Here is a 20,017-nt window from a genome sequence, read left to right as displayed (position 1 = left end):
ATCGGAGACGCTCTAAGCACTTTGTGAACATTCATTTAAAGTTGACAGTGATCTGGTGCGGGAGGCAGGCATTATAATTTAATAAAGAAAGCGGCATAGAATGTACACTGCTTAAGGTCACACAATAAGGCTGCAGCTGATCTGGAAACAGAACCCATGGCCCCAGGCATCAAAACTAACTACTAAACCATGCTCCATCCTTTTTGAGCTTATTTTGGCAAATATCCTTGATAACAATTACATCGATGTATCTTCCATACCTTGTAAAATACATTATCATGTAGCACTGACGAAGCCTTTAATGTTGTCTTTGTGAAAACAAACCCTTTGATGATGCTTAGGACAATAATGATCAGCATGCTCATTCCGTAGACTAACTGGTAAAAGTGCAGACTGGGGTTATCCGAGATGCTTCCCATGTCACAAATGGGATATTCTGTTTCATTACTCGGGAGGCTGCAGTTTGCCTTTAAAGCAAATGTGTAAAACACAGTGATTTGAATTTGGAAGCTCTTATTGATAACAGGATAAAAGGATAAGGATAAAGGAAGCTGGAATAACTAAAGTATAGGGCTACTTCATCTACACCACTGTCCCTGTGCCTGGGTCAGAGACAGGGTGTCATAGAGCTGTTATGTCACCTGCACTGCACACTTGCATCTTCCCTGGACCCTTACACAGGGAAATCCTCACAATGTTGTATATCCACTGGTTTCATGCAGACACAAAGCTTCAGTCTCATCCAGTGTTACCATTTTTTTACAAAGAAAACAATTTTCCAGTTTGAAATCCTACAGATTTTTGTAACAACAATTCTCTGACTATGTTAAACACAACCCTTCGCTAGCTTCCTCTTATTTTTTTAAGTTTTATAAAATGTATTTTAATTGGACAGCTTCAGTATTGCCTACCTGTTATGTTTCATTTCTTTTAACAACTTATCTCCCATTCTAATTTGAATATACACTTATTTTCATCCATTTTAAATTCTTTAGGACTTGTCTAGTTAGCCTGTATATGTGTCACTTCCCTACACTAATTGAAATCAGAACTGCTCAACTGTATTCCATAGGATCTATATTATTAATTGTTAAAGGAGAAGTCTCCTTTTGTGAAAATGTGAGGAGGTGGGGTGGGGTCTTGTGCTTTTGGAGAAATATTTGTAGTCAAAGTGTTTGAAGTCTTTGTTGTTAACGTTACATTTTAAATAACTATGGTGTGTCATTTTGTGACAGATGTGATTTTTCTAGGTCCCACTTGTTACTCTAGTAATACGATTTGTTAAGTATCATTTGTATCTGTGGTGCTATATAAAATGTAATAATTTTGCCTCCTGAAAGCTGTAGTTGGCTTTTAAAACCTGCACTTGTGTATTTCAGCAGGGAGCCATCCAGTCAGACACTGCAATCTAGAAGTCAGAGTTCTTACACTCACTCTTCAAACTAAGGTAATTCTATGTAGTTAAGAACAAATCTTTTATAACCCTGACTTTAGTTTTCCTGGTCCATTGTGTACAACTATGGAAATAGAAGTGGTGTTGATAAAGCAGTTACCAGAAGGACAATGATTCTTATTTTTTTGTGGAAATGTAGGTCAGACAAGGAAAAGTAAAGTCAAGATTTTAAAACACCACTCTAGCTTTAAAAAAACTACCTTATTTTGTAAGCTTAATCTCCATTTCTAAAAAACCCCACTGCAGATATCAGGAGCTTTTTAGGTCCCTGCCTTTGAAGTATCTGAAATTTTGTAAATTTAAGAGGGGAAAAATTACTATTTATTTGTATTTTCAGAGGCACTGTCAGAAACATCCTTATTTTTTAAAAAGAATTTTTTGACCTGTTATAATACCTTACATTAGAAAGAATCAGTTTTACTTTTCTCCTTTAATGAATTTTTTTATATTTTACATTTCTTTTAGCTTGAAGAATGAAAACAAATTAATTCTTTTTGCTGGAAATTATGTTGCGTGGTTCGGATGCACTAAGCACAAAGTTACTAATGAGGTCTACTTCCTTTGTAGAGCATTTTGAGATCCACTGAAATATAAAATCTAGGTAATTTATTATTATTTTATTATGCCGTTTTGAGGTTATAAACACAGCATACACTGAAACATTACACAAAAGCTGTTTTCATTTATATTATTGTTAGGTTTTCTATCATTAAAAAAATCAATTAAATTTGAGCCATAGCCAGCTAGTCCAACCTCTTTTACTTAGTACTGTAATCGGGAACATGTTCATCTATGAAACACTTTTGCAGTGCTACATATGGACAAGTTTTTACTCTTGCTAAAGCCTTACATAGTTGTGAGACCAATAGAAGGAAGAAATCTCTCTTCCAACAATCTTTTATGGCTGGGCTGATAAAGTGCGGAATCTGTGCCCTGGCCAACATTAGTTGTCAGGTGCATGGCAAAGGGGGCAAGAGAAGGAGACATTGTACCTCTGACATTCAGGGCTTTTAGCTCCTTTCATTTGGTGAAAAGGCACAATTTAGCTCTAAATTATTTTTATCACATGATAATGGGAAATTTAGGTGTGATTTTGTTCCAGTAAAACATGTGCAACAATAGAGCACTCAAACTAATATAAACTAGTACATGATTCATATCCACTTATTTATATTTATTGTGAAAAAATGTGATGCAGTAAATCAGCCATATACACAGCTTTGAATTCCCAGCTAGTATGTTCTCAATGCATATATAATATACTACAATTAATTTGATTTTTATGGCATCCTTAATATGCATTATCTCAGAGTCCTTACAGAGAGTTCATTCTGTGGCAAAGAGAAAGGAAAAATATTTAAATGGATTTAAGATGAATGTGCGAGTCATTGTGTGGGAGGGAGATGGCAGAGAATCCTAGATACAAGGGCATACAATAACATAAGTAAAAGATTAACTTTGGGAGGAGCACAAAATTGTAGAAGTGGGAGAGGAAGGAGACTAGATAAATGTACAGTTAAAGGGGCAGTGTGGATAGAATCCAGTGTTGCAAACCAGGAAGGGACTGCTGCATTGGAATAAGCAGGAGGCTGCTGAAAGTAGCAGAGGGGAGATGGTTCATTGACTTAAAAGCACACACACAGCAAATGGAGTGAGCGTAGAACCACTAGGCACTCAGGCTTGCATTAAACTAGCCTGGGTAACAGTAACAAAGATGTGGTAGTACAGGCTTCAGTGCAGGCTAGCCACCGTAGGCATAGGCATGCGCAGCACATTTCATTAGGGTGTGCACCCAAAGAATTGTTTTTAAATGTACTCTTTGACACCCATTAGCCAGACTCCTGACCCCCATTAGCCACGCCTCTGGAGGCAACACTCTCGGGGCAAGATGGACACATGACCAGAAGTAAAAGGTGGCACGCGACCCCCCCCAAGGACTTTTCCCACCATCCTCCAACCAACAGCGATTAGTTTGGCCCCCACCAAATCCCCTGCATGCAACTATCCTGCAATTGCATTAACCCAATGTGTGTGACATTAACTCGGGGGCGGAGAGGCTGGGGGAAGTGTTCCCTCTAAGAGTTTCCTCCCATGAGCAGAATGAATTTTGTGTTGTGCACCAGTACTGAGTTCATGTGGCTTGTTTGGATGTGCCACTGTGGCACCCAAGTTATTAATGAATATCTTATAAATCTTTACCTTTTCCCTCTGCTGCCAGGTCTCCTCCCCTTGCTCCATCAGCTCCCCTGGTGCCTGCTGCCCCCAAACCCTCATCCTCCTCTGCTGTCCTGATGCCTGCCCTTCTCATTGCCCTCAGCCTTCCTGCGACCTGCCCCCCTCCACCAGCCCTTCTCTCCCTTCTGTGCCCACTCCTCCAGTAGCCCCACTCTGATCATGTGAGCTTCTCATCCCCTCTTCTAACACCTCCCTCTACACACCTGCCCTGCCTCTCTCCTCCAGTGCTGGTCCCTCCCCTGCAGGTGTCTGCCCTTCTGTTTCAACCCCGGAGTCCCCTGGCACCTTCACCTTCCAGGTGCCTCCCCCTTCCTTCACTCCCCCTGCCCCTTTTGCCCTCTTTTCCCCTGATGCCCACCCCCTCACCACCCTCTGCCCCCATTCCCCTCATGCCCCTGTGCCCTCACACATGCCTTGATCCATCCCCACCTTCCTCATGCCCACCCCTTCTTTCAAGCCTTCTCCCAGCACCTCCCCCCTCTAGCTCCCAATGCCCTTACCCTCTCCTCTCCCAGCATCACCGTGTCCCCCCTCCCACTAACACCTCCCCCCAGCTCCTGCCCTTTTCCTCAGTGTCTCCACTTACACCCCCCCCCGCATTTGTCTCTCCTCCACCGTGTCCCTTGGTGCCTTCCCCTTTCTTTTCCTGACCTGCCCCCCTCCCATCAGCACAATCCCCTTCCTCTCCCACCCTTTCTCCCTATTTTCCCCCCTCCTTCCCATCGCCTACCTTCTGCCTTCAAGTTTGCAAGCTGGAGTCTGCTGTGATCAGACCCCAGAAGTCCCCACAGCCCAGGCTCCAGACCACATACCGGACCTAGATCTGGGCCGCCCAGCGTTCACAGCCCCAGCCCAGCCGCCAGCCCGCCTCTAGCCAGGCTGTGCTCCCCCACGCCCCACTCAACGCGTCTCCTTCCACAATCCGCGGCTTGGCCGTTTTTAAAAATGGCGCTGCAAAGCCACGCCGACATGTCACTGCCCCCTCCAGTGCACTGCATGTGACCCCACCCCCGGCGCAGCCCCAGCTCCTCCCAATGCTGCCGCCTTGGTTGACGGCTTCTCTTCACCCTGCCCGGTACCTTCCCCAGCCGGGGTCAGCTTGCCGGCCTCCTTGCCAGTGCCCCTCCCGGCTCTGGTGCAAGGGTACAGAGCCCGGTGGCTCAGTCCCGCTGGGCCAGTCCGCCTCTACATTAGGATGTGCCTAGGCACACCCGGCACACCCTGTGCACATGCCTATGACCCTAGGAGAAGCCCAGCATAACTTGAGTGGAAACTTGTCTTGCTAGTCTATGCTGAATTCTCTGCTGCCACATTAGCTACTATTGTTACCCATGCTAGCTAGAGTGACAGTCACATGTTAATTTGCTCAGGGAGGGAGAGAGAAAACTGTCTCAGCACTATGAATTTGAATGAGCACTGTGTTAACAATGGTGACATGCTTGATGCTTTCAAGAGCAAATTCAAATAAGTTCAAAGGAACAGAGAGTGGCCCTCTGACACTTCGAGAAAAGGTGTTTATGAAAACCATATAAAAATGAACTGCAATTCAGATGGGAAGAATTTAAGACAAATAAGAATTTCATCTGAAGCAGGTTTTGAAGTTTCCTGTGTAGCAATTAATTGTCTTACTGTCCTAGATGCTGGAGCTGTACTTTATTATTGATATTATACTTCAAATATGTGTGCAACTCCGTTTTAAGAAGCAGAAATTTACAATTAAATTGTTACACTTACCCCTGAACCCTGTTCTAGCCAGAAACTTAACCACCAATTGCTGAAGGCTGAGCTGCCAATCATCAAAATAAAGAGAAATACAACAAAGGAAGACAGTATGAAACCTGCAAATGGAACCAAAAAACAGATAATGTAAGAATGTTTGAGCATATTCTACTCATATACTCTGTTGGGTATCTTCTCAGCAAAGACTCTATTGTTTAATGCATATTTATTCTTCTCTTCCTATGCAGACTGCCATTTACATCAATGTGGGGACAGGGAGTTAAATTCTGAAGTCAAAGTGAGTTTTCAGTGTTACTTTTTCAGCAACAGTATTTGTGCCTATGGCTAACATAAGACCCAGAGAGGGAAAATCTTAAGAGTAGCAATGTGCATATGTATTTACATAAACACAATTTCTCTTTGTAATTGTAGATTAGAAGTTCTTTTGAAACAAAATCTCACAGACTCCCTGGAAATCTGTGGGGTGTGTAAATCTGAATCTGATCCCGACCTACATTTGACTGCTAACTTCTCTAACTAATGAGCTGGCCCAAAACCCAGATGTGAATTAGTGCAAGCTTCAATCTTGAAATCCCAGTCTGGATCCAAATTTTGCTTGTCAGGCTTCTCTCTGACTAGAATGTTTCACATTTTCTTTCTAATAAATGTCAGAATGCCTTCAGTTATTACTTACTTACTAACATATTTCTCTATAAAACTCAGTGATCTGCAATTCTAGGTTCTATTAGGAGATTACAATGCTTTGTTTCTTGAGAACAAAGCAACCGTTTTATTGTTTGTCTAATTTCAATAAGATTAAAGCAAGAAACTTTAATGGGGTAGAGACTGAGTCAATCTAAAACTGAAATATCAAAGTTTAGATGTAATGAAAAACACCAGAAAGGAATCCTAGCTTTGAAAATGGAAATATCAAAGAAAAATGCAAAGACATTTTTGCAGACTATACCTCCAGAAGCTTTAATGTAAGTGCGATAGGTTTTCCATGTCACAGAACCTTCTTGTTTTTCCTCTTTTTGAAAAAGCTGGTTTGCAGGAGCTACCACACAAACAAAATGCATACAAATAAAATGCATCTAGTCATTCAAAATGGTTTTTGAATAACTAGAAAATCGTGATGACAATTAAAATGTAAGTAATATGGATTTTCTAAAAATGATAAATAGCACATACATTTGAATGCAAAACTCTGTTGACATTCTTGTTCTACCTCTTCCTCCTTTGCAGAGAAATATGCATGCTAAGGCAGACCAAAAAATCAAATCTCTCTGCCTCACGTATGATAGTTATAAACCTGTGTATATCACCACACTGCTAACGTATAGCATCTAATGTGAAGGGAGAGTTTTTACAGTTAAACATTTGCTCTCTATATTAGTTCTTTACAACATCCCTGTAACTTTGATTTAGCTCTGAAAATGTCTTTTTTTCCCTAACCCTGTTGTGTTTCTCTGAAAGGATTTTAAGAGCAAATATATACCAGTTCTTGAAATAACAGTTCCAGCCAATTTGGGCCATACAAATGAGAAACTCCTGTTCAGCATTAATACTGTGGCCTTCGGTTCCACTGATGGCTCTGACTGGCAACTTAATCATTGTAATTTTAATTTCTTCATATTTGTGAGAGACGTGCTTATAAGTGACAGTGTCAGCCATGCAACTGAAGGAACAGTGTCAGTGCTTACAAGTTTCCATCTTGCAGGAGAGATAACAAAACGGGCTGTGTCCTATCTTTGCTCCCTCCTTCCTGCACTTTTTTGGCCACAAGCCCACTTTTCCACAAGTTATGTTTAATACATTTCAAAGTTGCTCTTATTCTTCCAACCAGTTGAAAATGTCTCTCAGGTTGCCTCACCTGAAGGTGAAGGAAGGAGGAGGTAGGCATTCCTTACTGGAAGTCTCATTAGAACAGCCACCCACTCAGACTTACTATCTGTCTCAGTTGCTCTAGAATAGAATTGGTTGGAGGCACAATGGCAGGGCAAAGGTGGGGGGTGTTGGTGCACTGAAACTTGCTGTGTTGTGCTTGTTCCAAAGGGAAGTTATGAGCTTACAGTATTCTCCATGTGGCATTTTTCACAAATATTAAATTAATCTAAAACTGTTCCAAGAAGCGAAGAGGTAATGGTGATTGATCTGCTTCCCTGCCCATTATGCACTAACATCCCATTATACTGTACAAAGACAGCAAAAAGACAGCTCTCCTAGGCCAAAAAAGCAGTGCAGGCAGGAAGGCCTGAGGAAAATAAACTAATTGGTGGGCATAGTACATTTTGAATTCAGCAATCTCTTTCAAATCAGAAATATATATTAATTTACAATTAAATTATTTTTAAAAACAATTTAGAAAGATACACAAGTGAGTGTTTGTAACATACCTATCTTCTTTTCCCTTTGTGTGTCTCTCTCGGGTTCCTTTTTGATGATTTCTTCATCGGACATTAAAAAAGCTATGGGAAAGATAGAACAGTTAGTCTTCTTTTTTAAACAGCAGAATATAGGCAATTCCGATTATTGTGTTAAATTATATTACCAGGATTATCAACCCCTTTATAAGAACTTCCTGTGGAATCATTCCTATCCTGAGTTTCACTCTCTGATTCTATGACTGATTCAGTCATAATATTTTCTGGATCCTGTAAAATAAGAAAAATTTACTTGTGAGATCTGAAACCCTATTTTCAATATTCTAAGGCCTGTAAAAGTGGAATATGCTTAATATTAAATGTTACCTTTGCTTGCTCCATGTGGAGATTTTGGATTAGCTGAGCATAGCATCCTTGTTCTTTCATTAAATCTTTGTGAGTTCCCCGTTCATGTATTTCTCCATCTTCTAATAAAATGACTTCCTCACAGAATTCTAGATACTACAGATTTTTAAGAATGGACCATTAATTCCATAAATATTGTAACTGCATTGGAAATAAAGGCATCAGCGTTGTGTTTTCAAACTGAATGATAGTAATTAACAGCTTTCATTTCACAGTTGAGAAAACTTCCGCAATTCTATGTTCATTTGCTACATTCATGCAGGTGTCTATGCCTCTGTCTGTATGCCACAAGGGAATGTGTAAAGGAATTAATTTAAAAGATGACTTTCCAATACAATCAATTTTGTTTCAAAAAATGCAGCCTATGTTACCAAAATAGCTTGTTTAGGTTCTGCAGAACTTGATGCTCTTCCCTTTAATTTAGTCATCAGAACAGATTCATTCCTTAGCTGTACTTATAAATGGTGAAGACCACTGAGGGGAAGAACTGTGAAAAAGCCACTTGTAGCTCTCTAATTCTGGGTCTGGGTCTGTGCTGGACCATGTGTGGTTTAGTGGAGCCTTAGGGCTGGCTGTTATTTCAAGGATCAGACACGTCAATTGGAGATTGTCAGAGTACAGTCCATCTCTGGTCACACACTCATCTTGGCATGACTCAGCATGTCAGTTGCTGAGGAGGGGAGGATAACAGCGGGCTATGGTGGTTCTACACCACCAAAGTATTTCTCTTTGGCACAGCATTTCCAAGATGACTACTAGTGTTTTCTTTCCAATCTCTGTGGGCCAAGTTCCCCACATTATTAGTCTCACAATTCCACACATAAAGGGAAAATCCTGCCTGTACTACTACAGGTGCAGAGGGGTCCTGGGCAGCAAAACTGGTGTGGTTGGTGCAATAGTGGAGAAGGGGGGGGATGTTCAATCTGCAGAGGGATGCACCACACCTCTGCAAATTTGCTTCAGCCTGTTGCTGTCATGGAGTGGTTCTAGCACCACTGTAATGTCATTGCTTTGATGATTCTTCTTCCCCTCCTGGGTCAGCTTATAGACCAGCCAAGACACTTGGCTGGGGCACTGGGGACTGCTTTAATCCCATACTTTTCTTAGAAAATCTTTAAATAAATTCACCATCTCTATAAGGCCTAGTACAACTTCAATATGCACCTTTCAGCCTTTCCTGTTAAACTGGACTTCTTGCCCCCTGGCAGGCCCCTTATTCTTTCCCCAAATACATGCCAATATGTGATCATTACATGCAAGTCAGGTCTAGACTCTTGGGTTTTGTGCCTCCAAATGTAATGGGTCTTAGAGAAGCTGAGAAATGTGAAGTAGATAACTATGGGTGCATTTACACAGCAGCATTATTTCAGAATAATGGCCATTATTCCGAAGTAACAATGCGAGCATCTGCACAGCAATTCCGTTATTTCAAAATAAATTTGAAATAACGGACAGCTTATTCCAACTTCCTGTTTTGGAATAGTTACATATTTTGGCATAGCTGTAGTATGGACGCTCCACTGCTGCTATTTCGAAATAGCTCCTCCCCAGGGCCATTGAAACTAATTACTCCCCCGTGCCTCCTGGGGCTCTAAATAGGGGTAGCACATCCACATTAGTGCCTGAGACTAATTTTGAGGCTTCCCTGTACTGTAGACATGCTATTTTGAAATAGGCTGTTTCGGAGTATTTCTTCCAGAATAGCTTATGTTGAAACAAGCATGCAATGTAGATGTACCCTATTACTCCTAGGAGAATTCTACACCAGTATGCACATGCAGAATTGATGTCTGGCATAGATTTTTCTCCCTACACAAAATATACATTTTGTCTGAAAAGTGCTACAGTTCCACTTTTTACCCCACAGAGGCCACTCTGGCTACGTCTACACTGCAATGCTATTTCGGGATAATGGACCATCCTGAAATAGCCATCTCACATCTTCACAGCAGCCCATTATTTCGAAATATAATGGGCTTGCTATTCCAATGTCCCTGTAAACCAGATTCCATGAGGAGTAAGGCACATTTTGGAATAGTTGAGTATTTCAAAATTTGGCACTCTGTAGACAGTGCCAAATTATGAAATAAGATATTTCAGAATAAGATTGAAATAAGATATGCAATTTGCATACCTCAAATTGCATATCTTCTTTCAAGCTATGGTGCAGTGTAGACACACCCTCTAATGCCACAACAGCCATGAAGAATTTTTAATTTTTTGGCATAGAGTTTCTCCACCCCCCCTAACTTCTTTGGGGCAATTCAGATTGCATCAGCAAGTCCTCAACCCAGCCACCCCTAGCAATTTCAAGGGAGGCAAAGGTGCAGCTTTTCTCTGCACCAAACAAATGTCTCTTACAAATGCAGTTGTTGAAGGGTACTCATACCACTATCTCGTAGTGTGCACTCATTCATTTCCACCATCATTATGTAGATTTTTTCTTTAGGAAATAATTTAGGAAAATAAATGAGGCCAACTTGATTAATATATTATTAAGGTTGCCTGGTAAATTCTTTTTAATAAGCAAAGCAAAGGCTTCTACAGCAAAGTCTGATTTCCTATTTTTGTTTTTCTACATCGCTCTTTATGTTGTTAAATGTTACCACAAATAAAGAGAATGGGCAGAGTGGTTAAGTTAACATTGCTACAGGAACCTTACATTTTGTATTGACTGAGTTTTTCTTTTCTTTTATCTGATCAAACTCAATGTTGCATTAATTCAGATTTTGGCATTTAGTGCTTGCTACGCTAATGGCTTCCATTAGCGTAGGACATTCTCTTCCAGCTTGTGCTTATCTGCAGTATAAAATGTGGCTTCAGTGCCACCTGCTGGCACATTGCTTTTATATTGCTAGCGACAAAAAGTAAAAGACATGAAATGGCTGTGCTAGATCAAACACCTTCCCCTGCCTACACACACACACACACACACTTGCCATTGGGATGCTATAAGAAATGCATTCCATGTATAAAGGCTCTAATGCTGAACAAGGACATCTGTGCTTTAATTAAGATTTATAGAAAATAATGACTTTTGGAAGGGAGACAGTTCCCTATTTTGTTAGTGCAAGGAGGATAGGCTTGAAGCACAGTAATTTAGATTGCAGAGAGATGTCTGCTCAAACACAAGGCATTGCACTATATGGGCATCATGGGCAGTTGGTGCATCTGGTGCTGAGGGAGGCAGGCCTCCAGTCCCACCTCCAGCTCCACCCCCCTCTGCTGAGGCCCCAACCCCATGGGGAGGGGAGGAGGCAGGCAGCATGCCAAGCACATCCCGGTCTCCCCGGAGCACTGAGGAGGGGCAGAGAGGCAAGGGGAGCATGCACAGAGCACAGGTCTCAGAGCACAGGAGTAGGAGAGGTGGTCGTGTGGTTCCAGCCTCCCCAGCCAGGAGCAAGAGGGAAGGCAGATGTTGGCGGCAGCAACACCTGCCCCAAAATGCCCATAGTAGGTGTTCTGGAGGTGGAATGTGGGCGAAGCCAGGCTAGTGGTCAGGGACAGACTGGCAATCAAAATAGGCCCGGGAAATGGGTTGAGAATGGCCCACTTTTTCACATCAAACAATTTTTTTAAAATTTACTCTTTGATGCTAAGTCGTTCATAATGTCCTCATTATTTATTTCAGACAGTAGGTCCGAGCAGAGCCTTTTCCTGCCTAAGCCATCAGACGTCCATGATGGGCATATCTATACTAGGGAATTATTTCAAAATAACTTATTTTGAAATAATAACTCTCAAAATAACTATTTCAAAATAATATGTCCACACTACAGTGAAGCTTGGAAATTAGTCTGAGGCAGGCTCCCTTAATGTGAATGTGCTACCTTGTCTTAGAGTCCCAGGAAGCTCTGGGGAGTAATTACTTCTAATGACCCTGGGAAAAAAAATATTTCAAAATAGCAGCAGTGGAGCATCTGCACTACCGCTATTTTGAAATAATAAGTGTTATTCCTCACGGAAAGCAGGAGGTAGCATGGACACTCCACTTGTTATTTCAAAATAACTCCCTAGTTTAGACCAGGGCTATGTCTCATGAGAGGCAATGATGGGAGGGAAAAGTTTTTCCTGCCGTGCAAAACAAAATGAGATTTTAGATGTGTATCCTTTTCTGCATTGGGATAAACCCATGAGCTTTTGAAGTGTTGTGCCCGTTTTCAGAATACCCACAAGCAAGAGCTCTCAGTCAGAATGTGGGAAATCCAGGTTGAAGTCTTTGGTCTGTATCAGACAGAGCAGAGACTTGTACCTGCGTTGCCTGCATTCTAGGAGGATGCCCTAAAACAGGGCTACTCAACACCCAGCATGCGGCCCCTTTGTTTGTGGCCCACGGTGCAGTTTGGGTTTACATGGGGCTCAACACATGGCCTGGGGGTGGGAGCCAAAACAAAAAAGTAGCCAGTAAAATGGTCTTCTGTTGATATGCATTTTAGTAGTTACATTCCTGACTCACATTGCTCATTAAAAGTGCTGTTGTATGGGTGGAAATTTAATAAAATGCAATATTTACTCATATAATCAGAACTGATTTAAATGGGGTCTGTGTGTTGTGTAGTCTTGCCTTAACCTTTGTATTCATGCCCATGAGTGTGAAAGAAGCTATTTGCATATATTTGCATATATATTTGCATGTATATGCAACCGTGCTTAAGTTGCGGCCCTCGGTATGTGTTGTGAGTATCATTGTGGCCCCTGGGGCTTCCAAAGTCAAGGAGGCCTGCCCTAGGAGGAGAGTGGCCTGCTCCTTAAAGGCCAAATGGCCTGCAGGTTGTTAGCCTCCACATCATTCAGTCAGCCCACATGTGATGCAATTAAGTAGCTGCTTCCCAGCCTGAGGGAACTAGACTATTTGGGATCAAGTGATAGCATGAAATAGTCTTAAAAGGACTAAGAAAGCTCAACTGGGGAGATCATAGGGAGCAAGTTGGGTTCCTGAGGAAAGCTTTCAAGGAGGGTCTGAAAAGACCCCAAAGAATCAGCGTAGGTAGTAGAGTTCTGTTCCAGAGCTAGAATGACTAATGCAGTGAGAGGGATTAGCCTTTGAATCCGAATTCTGCCTCAGAGCGCAGACACTTTGGCCATTCCTATGCAGCCTGCAGAAACTAGCCTTCCAGCCTGAGCAGACAGACAGGCTACGTCTAGACTGGCATGATTTTCCGGAAATGCTTTTAACGGAAAACTTTTCCGTTAAAAGCATTTTTGGAAAAACGTGTCTAGATTTTTTTTTTTGCGGAAAAGCGTCCGTGGCCAATCTAGACGTGCTTTTCCGCAAAAAAGCCCCGATCGCCATTTTCGCGATCGGGGCTTTTTTGCGGAAAACAAATCTCTGCTGTCTACACTGGCCCTTTTGTGCAAAAGCTTTTTGGAAAAAGACTTTTGCCCAAACAGGAGCAGCATAGTATTTCTGCAAAAACACTGACAATCTTACATGAGATCGTCAGTACTTTTGCGGAAATTCAAGCGGCCAGTGTAGCCAGCTGGCAAGTTTTTCCGGAAAAGCTGCTGCTTTTCCGGAAAAAGTGGCCAGTCTAGACACAGCCACAGTCTTGGGGTTCATGGTACTGTGCTAAAAATAGCTGTGTGGATTATTGCAGTTTGGGCATTGAAGACTCCAGAGTGAGGAGTAATTAGGCTTGGAGCCTGAGCTTCAGCCCCAGCTGAAATTTCAAAGGTTTGGTTCTGCCTGTCTGCATTACATACTACATCAGAAAATCAAAATGTTAGCTTCTGGGACTCTATTGCTATATGCAGTGGTATTGGTATTCTGACACTTGGGGAAAAATCAAGATCATAAACATGGAGCCTGATTGGAGGTCAATGAAAAGACTCCCAGTGACTTCTATGCACTTGAGATCAAGTCCATGGAGATTGCTGCTCAATTATGTTTCAACTTCAAGTTTTGTAGCTTCTGGCTTCTTCATGTTGATTTAAAGCTTAACATTCCCCTGCAATTCTTGGACCTGGTCATTATATTTGCTATAAAAGTGTGAGTTCCAATTTATAGGGTTGCCAGGTGTCTGGTATTGACCCAGACAGTCGAGAATTTTTGCCTCCTGTTCAGTAAAAAAAATGCAGAAAATATCGGTCACCTAAAATGTCCAGTATTTTTTGTTTTTTTCCCTGCCAGGAGGCAAAAATACCGGACACCTGGCAACCCTATGACACACTCAGCAAGTGGGCCCAGCCCTCAGCCCCCGACACCCCTGGCCCTCAGGACCCCTGCTTACCTGGTTCCACAGGGAAGCTGCGTTCTGGCTTGATCAAAAAAATAAAATGCCTAAAGGCTAAGGGGAAGCAATGCCTTCCCTGGGTCTTAGTGCTCAACTGCTCCTCTGATCCTATCCCTATTTTAACTCTTCACACACTGAAAGGACCATGCTGTTTTAATGCTGTTTTATTTTTTAATTAATTAATTTATTTATTTATTTTTTGCTTAAATCTGAGTCCTTTTTCTTTTCTCAACAGTTTTGGTCTCCTCCCTTTTTTTCCCCCCTCAACAGAACTTTTTCCCTGGTGGTTTTTTTTGGATGGGGGAGGAGTTCGGTATTTTTGGTTAAACCATCTGGCAACCCCAGTTCTAAATGTAGGATAGTAGGGGTAGTTTTCAATAGCTATTAACTTATTACAACAGTCAAATATGAGGCTGAAACTATTTGATTTTTCCATTGTTATACTCACAGTAATCTCTAGTGGGAAACTAGAACACCTAATAAACTAACAACCAATATCTTATATTTTATATTATTTTTCCCATAATGTAGCTCAAATGGTATAAAGTGATAAAAATGGCTCCCTATATCCAGTGCTAACAAGTGTGAAATGAAAAACTGGAGGCAGTTGATTAAATTGTCCTCCCTCCTAGAATGTACTCCAGAAATGGAAACTCAGGTGGAAACTGAAGAAGATGGATTGATCTGTCTGTCTGCCTACTCCTATCATCATAGGTACTTGAGTGTCTTCCAAGTATTAAAAAAGTTAAAATAATAATTATAATTTGAAGAGAAACAACTATAAACAAAACTGCAATTTTGCCTTATTTATAGCAATAGTTGATTTAACCTTCAGAAAAAAACTCAGTGAGAGACTACTTCATTATTTATGAAAGCATCTCTATCCCCAGATTTTAGAGACATTTAAATGCCAACTAATTGGTTCCTATAGTCAATGTCCTATGTATTCCACCATTCGATGGCTGGAATTTAGTCATGGAATGCATTTCCTGCTTCAGAATCTAAGCTTTAATTTAAAAAATATATATTTTTTCAGTTCTTTGGATGACAAAGAAAACCATTAAATTATGAAACCAATATAAACCAGTGCAGGGCTGTCTGTGTGAGTCCAGACAACCTGAAATAATAATTCTCAGCTATATTCATCTTAGTAAGATATTGACCATGAAACCTAAAGATGATACTTAAAATGACTTACCTAGTTCACAAATCATTATAGCAAACTGACCTAAGGTCATTCAAGAAATCTGTGTTAGAGCCTGAACTTATCACATGGACCTAAACATTAATTATCAGATTGTACCACATTCTCCTTTTTTGTTCTGTTCCCCCAACACAGCACTTATCAAACAATCTCCAACATACTAAAAAGGGGGCGGGGGAGTCTTCTCTGAGTAGAGTTTTGCTTACATTGTTTTGTTTGTAAGAATAATATTATTTTACATTTATACTTACACAAATATATAGAATCATAGAACACTAGAACTGGAAGGGACCTCAAGAGGTCATCAAGTCCAGACCTCTGACCTCACAGTATAGGCTTCAAATATATTTCATATTTATAATTACTGCATTAAAAATAATATTTTTAATTACCTGTAGTTGATGAGTTACAAGGATTACGGTTTTTTCTTTAAGGGCCTCTTTAATGCATTTTTCAAAAATGTGTTTTCCAACATGTGCATCAACTGCTGATAAGGGGTCATCCAACAAGTAAATATCTCTATTGGCATAAACAGCACGAGCCAAGCTAATTCTTTGCTTCTGGCCTCCAGAGAGGTTAACACCTCTTTCACCTAACTTTAAATAGGAAAAGATAAGTTCACTGCATGAATTTATTGGTGGTAATTCATTTGATTTTATATGTGCATATAATAGATGGTGCTCCACTTATCTATTACATGGTTTACATAAAACTTTGCATTTTAAGACCCTGTTTTCACTTGTGTATAACTTTGCCAAGCTAGGCATGCTAAGAGCTGGAACCTGGGGATGAGGCATGATACTGACCAGGAGTGAACAAGTAGACACTGGCAGGGACAAGGTCAGAAGGATCTGTAATCATTAGAGCTACAGTAACTGGTATTGAACCCATTAATCCTGAATCTCAAAATTCTCTTGCTGTTTAGTAAATGGCTATAAAATCTGCTAGCAAAGGCTCTCTCTCTATCCCTTCTAGTGGCAGGTCCACATAGAAGATAATTGCCTTCTGCTGTTATCAGTTTCTCTGTTAACTCAAGTCATAAAGAGGACTGTGCTGCAAATGTAAAGATCCCAACAATACTGAACCATAGGCATGGTTCCATACGGTTCCATAAGACTTAATATTTAGTGTTTCAATTTTTACATTTTTAAAGAAACTTAGGAAACTTAAATATAAAAATTTAATTAAACTAACGTGAAGTTTAAAAAGTCAAGCACTCAAAAGATATGGAATAGCAAAATTCAGGTTGCATATGCAAATATACTTTGTTTTTCAGGAGGTTGACATAATACTTGACCTTGAAGTGTAAGGGTATATAGGAGATTTTCTTTGCTTTACATTGTAGCAGACTTTTCAATGCCTTGTGATCCTCTTAATTGCTTTCTATGACACTCCTGGGTGTTGCAACTCACCAGCTGAGAAATATTGATCTAAATATTCAGGGTCAGAGTCTCAGTTGCTGTAATGTGATATAGCTCCATTGACTTCAGGTTTCACAGTTAAGTCAGGAATCACGTATAAATGACTAGCAAATGGTAATTACAGATATTCACAGGAATACTGTCTCTGCAGTGAAACAGCTCAGGGAACACTATCATTCTCCCAAATCTGCTTCCAGTATATAATGGCTTCTTTGATTGTTCAAAAACCTGCTGCAAACCATTTCATGTTCCTTCAACTTGTGTGTCTTTGTTTCCTTGTCTAGGATGACAGTAACCCATTTTCCTTATGGGACTTAAAAACTAGGTGCACAGATATTTATGTACAACTTTATCTCCAGAGGCTGTTATATAAAAGAAACCTTTATGAAAGACTCTGAGTAGTAAACTATGACCCATTTTGGGAATCATTGTCACAAAGGTGACCTGCAATTGTTGAGAACAACATAAAACAAAATTTAAATTGTAACATTTAGGGGGACATTGTGCTCTGAGAACATTCTACAAAGTAGATATCTTTCAGCTTCAGTAACAGATCCAGTACAAGAGGTCTAGAAACTTTATGGACTATTTAAAATATTTTGAGAAGTGGATGCTATTGGATTGAAATATAGGACTACCTCAATAGAAATTTGTAAAATAAATACATACAAAAAATGATCAATCATCCTTTTTCTGCGAGAGGATGCTTTTCATGGTTATGTCAGCTGTGTTAAGAATGTTTTAAGTAAAATAGATATTACTGCTATAACACAATTTTGATTTCATTTCATTTGATACAAAATAGCTGTCACTTGTGAGTTTGTTCTTTTCTTTAAGCAACAGCATAACAATATTTATGTCTATTAAAGCTTTCTCGAGGATTAGGGCCTGATTCAAATCCTGCCGTGGCCAATGTAAGTTTTCAATTGACTTCAGCAGATTTTAGTTTAAGCCACAAAAGCAACATACAGATGGCATAGTTGATAGATGAGATCACTCCTGACCTAAGTACTGTAGTAGGAATATGTATGGACATACTGTCAGCAGACAGACTAGGCTATTACTGCTGCCCTTCACCCTATATACTCTATGGCAAACTGGATGCCTGGATTATGCAGAAGCATTCCGGTGTCACAGACTGGAACTTCTATGGCAGCTTCATTTAAACCTTAAAGCACAGTGTTTGATTTAAACAAATGTGAAAAATGCAAAGAATACAGTGACCCCTGTATTTATTTTCATATTCGATTTTTTTTATTTTATGCTTGTCAGGATGCAAGCACAAGGGAGATAAATCCATAATCCTTCCCTGTCCCTTTTGATCTTTATCCTTTTCTCCCTTCAAATTTGTGTGCTAGGAATAGTGCAGTTAGCATGTGGGAATATGAGTACCCTGTAAACATCTTGGTATTTTCTCTTTTGTGATATATGATATCTCTGTACTAGTTTTGTGTGTTGAAACTAGAACTTGTTTCATTTGTGTATTGAAAAAGTTTATTAATAAATAAAAATACTTCATGCTGTCCCCACATTTTATCAGTTTTCAGTATGTTGAAGATTTTTAATTGACAACATAGAACTATTATGAAGAAGCTATTGCAGTTGTATGTATAGGGCTAAGTTAGAATTTATTTTACTCCAGGGAGAATGGGGCGGTAAGCTTTGGAATGTGGGATAATCATACTACCAGGATGTATTCAGCTTGTGTGCAGCCTTTTAAAGCCCACACTGTATGTTTTACATTCAGTTCATTTTTGTAGGATTTCTTTTGTGCAGCCATACAAATAGAAATGAGATATTTAAAAATACTTTGAAATCTCCTTTGTCTTTAACACAAATGTTGAGAAAAATTAGTCTGGGATTTGGTGTGGGAGAGGTAAATTGGAGTGAAAGTGTATTGAAAATTGAACACAGTGGGACTCTACTGTCAACTTTTAACTAGAAACTCTCCATAGTATGTTCTAATATTTTACTAGATTGCATAATCAGACTTACTTCAGTCAAATCTCCATAAGGAAGAGATACCATATCTGACTTCAGACTGCACACATTGATTGCATAATTGTACCTAAAGAATGAATTTTCAGCATTAATTCCTCAAAATTGTCTTCAGTACAAAATCTCATGCATTTTGAATTACTGTAGCATCTCTGTTGCAAATACATTGATTTGAACCACAATAATTCGGTGATCATTCATTCCTTCAGATCCAGCACTTCCCCCATGTGTTCAATCTATGTGTACAAGTTGCAGTTATATCATACTGTGACACTTGCCGTTTAAATTCTTATACCATAATACCATATCAGAACATGAGTAGATATAGTGTTGCACTCTAACATTTCCAATTGAGACCAAAAGCATCAAATCTGCAATCCCAGTTTAACATACAAATTCAGAAATGTAGGGATCTGAAATTAGACCTTAATTTGGACCTGAATCATAGTTGCTTCTTATATGTCGAGCTTTTTGATCAGTCAAATACTGAAACCTGATTCTCATTTACATTAAAGGCTCTTTGCACCACTTTGTCAGTATGACAATGCATTTAAAAAATAGTGCTAAGTCCCATAGTGCTAAGCTAGGTACAAATACAATAAGGATACACTCCTTCTCCTGGAAAGTTTACAATCGAAGGCCTTGTCAGTAAGGAATCTGTGCAGTTCCATCTGCATTTGACCTGTAGGAATTGGTTCACATAAGGACACATTTCTCGGGTGTTGTACAAAAAAGACTATGATTGGGACACTTCTCAAAGATAAAGGAACTGAGGCAGGTGTACCATAAGGGGAGAGAGGTAACTGTTGCACTGGTATTGCACCTAAGATCTGCTGTTTCTATCAGAAACTGAAGGTTATCCTCAGTGGTGACTCAACCTCCACTGCCAAGAGCCTCAGGGATATTTCAGAAGACATGGAAGCAGCAGAAAAAGAGCCTAGCCCAGAGGATGAAATTACTGATGA

General features: G+C 40.1%; 1 protein-coding gene across 9 annotated transcripts in view; it reads right to left on the bottom strand.

The window, feature by feature from the left end:
- The window catches only part of ABCC12 (ATP binding cassette subfamily C member 12), a 92,140-nt gene that overhangs the window by 26,424 nt on the left and 45,699 nt on the right, over positions 1-20,017 (bottom strand). For 8 of the 9 annotated variants that reach the window (XR_012906711.2, XR_016350504.1, XM_075940213.2 and 5 more), the window contains 8 exons: positions 19,050-19,122; positions 16,026-16,229; positions 8,158-8,292; positions 7,959-8,061; positions 7,804-7,875; positions 6,375-6,464; positions 5,423-5,526; positions 261-467 (listed from right to left, as the gene is read on the bottom strand). Coding sequence is in view for 7 of the 9 variants with exons in the window: in XM_075940213.2 (XP_075796328.2) it covers positions 261-467; positions 5,423-5,526; positions 6,375-6,464; positions 7,804-7,875; positions 7,959-8,061; positions 8,158-8,292; positions 16,026-16,229; positions 19,050-19,122 (988 nt within the window). In the remaining 2 variants the exon portion in view is untranslated. The other variant, XM_089781464.1, reaches the window with a different exon arrangement.

The sequence above is a fragment of the Pelodiscus sinensis genome, chromosome 12 (assembly GCF_052426305.1).
Source record: "Pelodiscus sinensis isolate ZL-2025 chromosome 12, ASM5242630v1, whole genome shotgun sequence".
In the NCBI taxonomy this organism is placed as follows: domain Eukaryota; kingdom Metazoa; phylum Chordata; order Testudines; family Trionychidae; genus Pelodiscus; species Pelodiscus sinensis.
This window is presented reverse-complemented; position numbering and strand designations above follow the sequence as displayed.